This window comes from Nansenia antarctica, assembly GCF_963989245.1.
Source record: "Nansenia antarctica genome assembly, chromosome: 10".
Classification (NCBI taxonomy): Eukaryota; Metazoa; Chordata; class Actinopteri; order Argentiniformes; family Microstomatidae; genus Nansenia; species Nansenia antarctica.
Genome location: NC_137680.1, coordinates 6,830,665 through 6,840,050, shown reverse-complemented (window position 1 = coordinate 6,840,050; position 9,386 = coordinate 6,830,665). Strand labels below are relative to the sequence as shown.

General features: G+C 42.7%; 1 protein-coding gene across 1 annotated transcript; it reads right to left on the bottom strand.

The window, feature by feature from the left end:
• Nucleotides 1-4,840: 4,840 nt before the first annotated feature.
• rps27.2 (ribosomal protein S27 isoform 2) lies at nucleotides 4,841-9,147 on the bottom strand. The gene is made up of 4 exons (XM_080540913.1): nucleotides 9,111-9,147; nucleotides 7,958-8,066; nucleotides 7,038-7,148; nucleotides 4,841-5,156 (listed from the first exon to the last, which is right to left on the bottom strand). The coding sequence occupies exons 1-4, from the start codon at nucleotides 9,114-9,116 to the stop codon at nucleotides 5,128-5,130; spliced, it is 255 nt and encodes an 84-aa protein (XP_080397039.1). The 5' UTR covers nucleotides 9,117-9,147; the 3' UTR covers nucleotides 4,841-5,127.
• Between the last annotated feature and the right edge of the window lie 239 nt (nucleotides 9,148-9,386).

Genomic DNA, 9,386 nt, shown 5'->3' with positions numbered 1-9,386 from the left:
CTCTCTACTCTCTCTCCCTCTCACTCCCTCTCTCACTCTCTCTCTACTCTCTCTCTACTCTCTCTCTCTCCCTCTCTCTCTCTCTCTCCCTCTCTCTCTCTCTCACCCTCTCTCTACTCTCTCTCTCTCCCTCTCTCTCTCTTTCCCTCTCTCTCTCTCTCACCCTCTCTCTACTCTCTCTCTCTCTCTTCCTCTTGCTCTCTCTACTCTCTCTCTCTCTCTCTACTCTCTCTCTCTCTCTCTCTCTACTCACTCTCTCTCTCTACTCTCTCTCTACTCTCTCTCTCTACTCACTCCCCCCCTCTCTCTCTCTCTCACTCTCTCTCTCTACTCTCTCTCTCTCTCTCTCTCCTCCAGGTTTATACAGCTGCAGGATCTCCGTCCGTCCCCAGTCCGAGTCTGTCCTCCGACTCCTCTCCTCCCTCCCCCTCTCCATCTCTCTGTCTGCCTCTCTCCGGGGCCAGTCTCCACTCCCTGTCCTCCCTCTCTCCACTCTGTCGCTCCCTTTCTTGGGTCGTCCGGTGCAGCTGCCTTATCTGCCGGCGTTCCACTGCCTGGTGTCGGCCCTGTCTCTGTCTGCCGAGCAGCCCGTGGCAGAGCTGTCTGTGCTGGGCACCAAGGACATGCTCTCAGCCCTCAGGGTGGGTCTCTCACACACACGCGCACACACACAGACACAGGCACAGGCACAGGCACAGAGTTTGAGGGCTGGCGGACCTTGATGGACCTAGACTACACCTACTTCCTACTCATTATAAATGTATTCCAGAAAATATGTTACATGAACAAACTGAAGATATACTTGGATCCTCTAAGCCCTTTTTCTTTGGGGAGTGTGCATGGGGAGCCAATTTGGGCATTTAAGCATGACCGGCGTCTACTGACTACTGTGTTGTCTCTCCTCTCGCTGTTGTCTGGTCCAGTTCCACTCTGACAGTCCTGACGTGCTGCTGTCTCAACCCAGCCAATCACAACACGACCCTGCCCTCTTGGTGATGTCCATCTACACTACTTCCTGGGTCAATGGTCAGGCTCCGCCCCCACTTGTCAACATAACCCTTTCCAGCCACCTGACCCCACAGACACATGTCGTCACAGTGACCATACTGACGGAGAGCCTGGTGGAGAAAGGTAAAAGAAGAACAGGATTATACACACACACACATTTGCACATACAGGCACAGTTGAAAGCAGGGGAGGAGATAACCCTACAACTTGTGACGTTAGAATTATAAGGTTCTATCTCCATTTTTGTCAAAATTGAGTTCTTTACATAATCTGATCCATTAGGTGTTTATTAATGCCTGTGTGGTGTTATTTTTTTTTAAATGTTGACATTTTTTAGTTAGTAATTAACAAAATACTAAGATTCCATCTCACAAAACATAATGGAATGTAAAAACTTTGACGCTCAATATCTCTGAACTGCCCTAAACGGAGATAGAACCTTATAATTCTAAGCTCACGATAACTATACAGTGAAGAATGCATGAACTGAATAAATACTAATCAGACTTGTAGCCTGATTAACAATGGGGGGGTATTCCATCAATGTCGCTAAAGGAAAAGATTTTAATGATTTTAATAATAGGCTTATTTTGATGTTTCGTGAGACTTGTAAAAAAATAAGGCTGGATTTGTTTTTTAGAAATCTCGTGAGATTTATCAAAATAAGCCTGGATTGTCCTTTAGCGACGTTGATGGAATACCACCCATGTCTTGTGTGTGTCCAGGAGAGACTGCTCTGGCCCGGCAGGACGCCGGGCTCCAGTTCCTGGACTTCCAGCTCATCCTGGTGTTTGCTGTGTTTGCAGTGACGGCCGTCTCTGCTACCTTATTCATAGGTAATTTGTCCATAAGTACTAAACAATCTTCTGCAGAAAGACACACTTATAGAATATGAAAGTCAAACACTGAAGAATAGATGACGGTTCAAACATAAGATAGTTATTCCCAATTATTATTTCATACAGTCATGGACATGATCCAACAAACTCAACACAAGTGGTCACATGATCAACTAACACAAGTTACTCCAAAAGACATGTCATGCTTAATAACGATTGACAATGCTTTGCTCATCCCCGTGTGACAGACAGTCGATCATATTGGATCCTAGATTCCATTGAGAATACCCAAAATGCTATTTCACCATGCCCTCAAATTAAGATAAATCGGCGTGCGAGGAGATTACGCGTTGGCCAATAGCTGAAGCTGATTACTCTCTAGTCTGTGTCATTAGCAATGCATGTGAACATTAGACATCGATGGTAAACTCTGTAATAACCTGGTCACGATTATCTTGTGCTGTTTTAACAGAAAATGAGAATAGAGTATCAACAAAATACCCAATTTCGTGGCCTGGGGTGGTCCAGTGGTCTAGCACCGCGGTCTACAGTGCACACATAATATGCCCATGTCGGCATGGGTTCAAATCCGGCCCATGCCCTGCTGACATGCCCTCTCTCCCTTCTCCTCCTACTTTCCTGTCTGTCTTCACTGAATCTGTCCAATAAAATGAAAGATATGAGTGGGACTGCCTCACTCAGAAAAAACAACAAAAGAAAAACAATTTGACAGTTTCAAAGCAACAGATCACTGTAAGTTTTAACCATACGTTAACATGCGCAAAGGACAACACGGGAGAATGGTGCCTGCGACGGGCCTAACCCAAAACCTTAATAAACCTTAAATATCATTCCCAACAAAGGATAAGGTGTGCGACCCATTACAATCGCAAAGGAATGGCCAGGCACATTTCCTCAGGCACATTACAATCGCAAGGGAATTGACTATGGGTGAAATTATATATTTATAATAATATATTTATTTCTGAAATCAAAGCTGATGCAACCAAAATCCCTCTACACGTTCATAGGTAACAAACTATAACCTCAAATACTGCTCTGCTACCTTACTCTTTGGTAACTTCAATGACCAACCATGTTATTCATAACAACCAATCATTGATCACCACTGCTTTTTCCTGCCGAGTTCTTTAATATCAATGTATGTGAAGGAAATAAGAATGACAATTTAAACTGTTGAGATGCAGCTCAAATAAAAAGGGCTTGAAATTGTGAACTCCCCCCTCCCTCAGTTTTGTAACTTGAGCTGTCTTCTATTTGTCTGTCAGTGTACAACACAATGCTGTCCCGCATGCAGACAATGCCTACAACTAACACAGGTGAGTACAGTTTCAAAGCAACAGATCACTGTAAGTTTTAACCATACGTTAACATGTGCAAAGGACAACACGGGAGAATGGTGCCTGCGACGGGCCTAACCCAAAACCTTAATAAACCTTAAATATCATTCCCAACAAAGGATAAGGTGTGCGACCCATTACAATCGCAAAGGAATGGCCAGGCACATTTCCTCAGGCATATTACAATCGCAAGGGAATTGACTATGGGTGAAATTATATATTTATAATAATATATTTATTTCTGAAATCAAAGCTGATGCAACCAAAATCCCTCTACACGTTCATAGGTAACAAACTATAACCTCAAATACTGCTCTGCTACCTTACTCTTTGGTAACTTCAATGACCAACCATGTTATTCATAACAACCAATCATTGATCACCACTGCTTTTTCCTGCCGAGTTCTTTAATATCAATGTATGTGAAGGAAATAAGAATGACAATTTAAACTGTTGAGATGCAGCTCAAATAAAAAGGGCTTGAAATTGTGAACTCCCCCCCCCCTCCCTCAGTTTTGTAACTTGAGCTGTCTTCTATTTGTCTGTCAGTGTACAACACAATGCTGTCCCGCATGCAGACAATGCCTACAACTAACACAGGTGAGTACAGTAGAAGAAACGTTCTACAGATATTCCTACTGCCTTGTGTTTGTAACCCATCCCCCATTCTGTTGTTTGGTTAAATGGATTGTGATTAAGTTTGCTGTGTCTGTCCCATCTTGACATTAGAATTATAAGGTTCTATCTCCATTTTTGTCAAAATTTGATCTGATCCATTAGGTGTTTATTAATGCCTGTGTGGTGTTATTTTTAAAATGTTGACCTTTTTGAGTTAGTAATTAATAAAATACAAAGGTTCAATCTCATAAAACATAATGGAATGTAAAAACTTTGACGCTCAATATCTCTGAACTACCTAAACGGAGATAAACCTTATAATTCTAAGCTCACGCCATGTCTCCACTTAACTCCATGACATAAAGGTGACTTGAATTGTTATTAATGAAGGTTTGGTGTCTTGTCTTGTGTGTAGTGTACAGCAGACCATGGCAACCCGAGACAGAACGAGCTCTCCGCAGACGCCACTGGCTCTGGAGCCCACGATGACACCAGTACATGTAGCTTGTACATGTAGCATGTAGTACATGTAGCACCCTTGTCACTAATAAACTACCTCAGTGCATTACTGTCCTGGCTCATTTCTCTGAGAACTGTATGTCGGTCAACAGCCCAGTTTTCAAAACCCTATCCCCTTATTTCTACCTCACATTGATGCTGGGGTCACTAATCAATACCTTAAAGCACTTAAATGTACACTACTGGTGTATGATCACTATTTCCTGTGTAACCCTTTGGCTACCTTCCTAGTGGCACGTGACGTATGGGTGCCTGCAAAATACAAATGAAACGCCCCCAATGTGTGATCAAACACTACCCCTGGAAATAAACTACCCTCGGTTCCCCCCACTCCAACCCATCACAATACTAGTATTCTAAATACATTTTCCACTGAATGGACAAGAAAGATTTTCTAAGACCCATTTTGGACATCAGTAATAACAGTTTTAATGTAATAATTTAAAAGTGCAGTCAAACATGAAAGAAAACAAAATCAGAGACATATACACCAGATTCTTTAACGAAAAACCTAAACTTTATTAATGAGAGAAAGACAGGTGGCGGAGTGGTCTTACAGTGAAGTCTCATCTGGCCAGGGTTCTCGTCTGTGTGTAGACACATCAGAGGTCAACTTCATCTTATATTTTGCATGTCATTTCTCGTTTCCTCGGTCTTCGGCTTCTTTTACATCCTCCTCTTCCTCTCGCAGAGTTACTTTATGGGCAGTCACTGGAAAACCTGTCGTTCCATCCCGTCTCACCTCCGATGGTCCCTGTCCAATGAGGTTCATCACTGGGCGACTAGTGCTGTTTTCTCCTGAACGAGCATCCTGGAAAAGAGGGAGATGGACAAGAGAAGAGCTCAATTAAATCCCAATTCCAAATATGCATCCTTGTATGCATATCAGCTCCATCTGATATAGGTACAGCCAACAGAGATTAACCCACTCCAACCAAATACTTATTACAGTGGGCTACATATTGGGAGTGACTGGCTATGCAACTGTTAACACAAGACCAGATGGTACCACAGGGAAGTGGCTTACTGAAGGGGAGCTGGAGCTCTACTGAAGGCGATCTGTGCCAGACAGTAGTAGGGGGTTAAACTCATTACTGACACAAGGTGAACAGAAAAACTATTACCTGGGCACTTCCATTCAAAGCAAGACACCAGAAAGCACTCAATCTGCACGTTTATTGCAGAGGAGCAGGGTGACGACTTGTGTCTTTCTCAAGAGTCAACAGAACAGAGGAAAAGGGGGGGTATATACATCCTCCACCCACAATTGTATAATTGATAGCCATAAAAAAAAAAAAAAATAGAAAAGAAAAAATAATAAATAATGCCACTCATCACAATTTTCTCAAACAGAAATCATAAATGATGTAGGTCTAAACTAAAGCAACAATATATTAATATTTACATGTTTTGGATATTTATTCCCACAGAACCTAAAGTCTAGTTAGGTGGGTCCGACCATGCGAGCGCTCAGCGAGAATAGGAACACAACCACTATATGCAATACAAATCTGGATTATGCTATAGCACGTCACTATGATGAAGCAAACCACAGCTTGGTCTCCTGCCTAACATTTATAGGCATGTAAAAGGTTATGCCATCCCCAAGGGGAGGCGACATGATCAACAAACTACTACGCAGGGAAGCCTTTTGGATATACACTCTTAATGCAGCTGCTTCTGGTGGAGTAAATGGTCAACCGAGCGTGTTTGAGATAATTGTGATGAGTGCCATTATTTATTCTTGTTTTTTCTATTCATTTCATACACATCGATTATTTAAATGGCTGTCAATTATCCAATTATGTGGGTCAAGAATATATATCCCCTCTACTCTGTTCTGTTGACTCCAAGGAAGACAAGTGGAAACGTCTGTCACCCTGTTCCTCTGCAATAAACGTCATGCAGACTATACGAGTGCTCCGGTGTTGTGCTTTGGGTGGTCCAGGTAAAAGTTTTGCCATTACATTGTCCTCTACTACTGAGCACCAAAACCCTTGGATCTTAAACTTGGCTGAAACGCGTGTGACTTTGTCTGGAACAAGGTGAACAGAGCATAAAGGAATAGGAGATTTGCAACTACTCCTGCTTCATCAGACGCCCAGACTGTAGATTTAGAACACCACCGTTGAGACCGGTACCAAACCCCATTAACGCAAGGACAATATTGATCCAGGAAACTGTTCCAACCAATTTGTCATGTAGAGCAGACCAACATTACCAATCTGTCACTATGCAAACAAGGAATTGATTCCACCCACAACGGCAAAGAGAACCAGGCAGTTATTTTATGTACACAGCCACCCCTGGCAACAGACACTGCTGCGCTGTTGTCATGGTAGCATGTCTCAGGGGATGCCCTGGGTGGAATTAAAAGTTATTAGTCGACTTATTATCTATCTAGGTAGATGACAGATGGTTGGTCGTTTCAACAAGACCCTAACCCAACTAGAAAGACAACCTGAGAAAATAATTTCCAGTATTACGAGTGTTCTTGCAGTTGACCTTATCAAAAGGAATCACTGTTGACTACTTTCGAGGTGATACAACTGCAAGAGTTACTGTATGCCTCGTTTGACACCCCATTCACCAAGGAGACAGTGAATGGGCAACATGCAAGGCAAAGTTCTGTGTGTTGTTCCCATTGTACTGTATGTGTGTTTAAGTGCTTAAGTGGGAGAGAGTCTTGTACCTTCTGTGAGACGTGCTTTCCCGCCGGTAGGCTGGCAGAGGACTGTGGAACATCCTACACACAGCACGACTGTCTGGGCATGACTAAACACTGTTGTGATCTTGTAGCATCCTGCAGAGACAAACGCATGTCATGCACATGGTCAGGGGAGACATGGGAACACTGGTCAGAGGCCATGAATGTTGTCAGAATTAGAATCAGATTAGACTTTATTGCCATGACATGTAAACATATTATTAGGAATTTGGTTTGGGACAGTGGAGCACGGTTCACAGCAGGACAGGTGCAAGACATGTTATAGAAAGTACACTATACTTAGACGTTGCACACTAGCCACACTCACTAAGCCGTGTCAGACATCTTGAGATCAGTTTTGCTTCATGGATCATGTGACCCAGATATTGTCATACTTTCAATAGGAGTAAATCCAAAGTTTTGTAGTCAAGTTAATCCAATATTTCGACAACGGTATGTTCTTGCAGTTGTACTATCAAAATGAATCACTATTGAGTCCTTTCGAAGTGAGACAGCCACAAAAGTTACTGTATGCCCTGTTTGACACCCCATTCGCTACGGAGACAATGAATGGGCAACACAAAGGCAAATTGAACAGTTTAAAACAATACAGACAAATGCCACTGTCACTCAGACAGTGACCCACAATTGAGCAGCACAAATATCCACTGTCGTGACATTCCTTGGAGCAGAACACACTAGGCCCAGTCAGCCCAGTCAGACAAAACAACTTGGTCTGCCAAAACTGGCCTGCATCGATTGGGGGAGGGGTTAGGATGACAATTCTCCTTGTTTGGACAATAACATTCTAGCCTATATTGTTCCACACAGACATGGTAGCCTAGTGAGGGGATACGAGCCACATGATCATGAATAATAAAGATTGTACGACAGGAAAAACTGACCTGGACACTTGACATCCATAAAATATGAGTTAGGACTCTGGACAAGACGCTTCTTCTTGTGATGCCTCTTCTCCTCCTCAGGGGTCGGGTGCAAAAGGTCCTTTGCGAGCTGCGAAACACAAAATCATTCGACAATGGAGCAGGCTGTCCAAGTGTGTATCTCACAGTACATCGCTCAAACATAAGAGCTATAACTTGAAACACTTGAGCATGACAACTGATCTAGTTATTAGTTACAACGATGTTGACATTTAAGGTTCAGAGATAGGAAATGTTAGGATATTTATAGCATAGAGTACAGCAGTGTTTTATTTGTATAGTATAGTGGATAGTGTATATAGCCTTTATTTATGTAAACCAGCTCTTTTCCCTTCTTGTTTTTAGTATTTTTTTCCTAGCACCAGGGGAGCCCCCCCTCCCAAATGTCGTTGTATGGTACCTGTACTATATCAATGACAATAAAGACCATTCATTCATTCATTCATTCATTCATTTGGCCAGATGTCATCCTAGTAATAGCTAGCATTGCTATATTGCTAACGCTACTTTGTTAGATAACGACTGCGTAGCTGCAGTCCTCCGCACTGTAACATCACGTTCAGAGGTCAATGTTATGTATTACGCTTACGCACGATCGCTGTCAAATGTTTTGCGTGGGGAAAACAGATCAAAAGAGCCACCTCACTAGAAAACCAACAAAGTCAACTGGCTAACTGCTATAGCTGCTTTTCCGTCCATGCTTTCTAGCCCATGCATGCTTTCTAGTCCATGCATATCATAGACACTACTTCATTCTATGTATACAAACATTATTGTACTGTCAAGATCATCGGATTATCGTGGCTAAAATCACATTTACAATGCATACTTTTTAACCAATGTCAATGGGTTGGACACATGTGTTGACATAGCTATACACACTTTATAGCCCATGCATGCCGCCATGTTGTGTCACCCCAGTGAAGCCCCACTCTATGGCACGCGCGTGGCTCATCTTTTAAGGATTTAATTCTCGTACGCTCGCATACATTTATCATTACATTTACATATCGGAATGTTCAGAAAATTATAGCGCACAGATCTGAGCGGTTGCTGTGGCCCTCAGATAGTTTCTCACGCTACATGGTAGATTTATATGACTGCGCGTACTTACTGGCATCTTGGCGAGTTCGTAGCCTCACCGAAAAGAGTGTTCAACCGGAAATTGACAGTTAATGAACGGGGCCAACATGCAGGGGCCGGAAGCACTATTTCCGCCATTTTTTAAGTACGTGTCAGGGAAGGTAGGTAGGGAAGCCATGTTTGTGAGGTCAAAGTCACTGAATTCTTTTTGGAATAAAAATAGGTTTGTTTTTATTTACCTATCTGTCTACCTCACCACCGCAGTGAAGTGTAGGGATGTAAAACGACTATTGTAAATTGCCTGTTA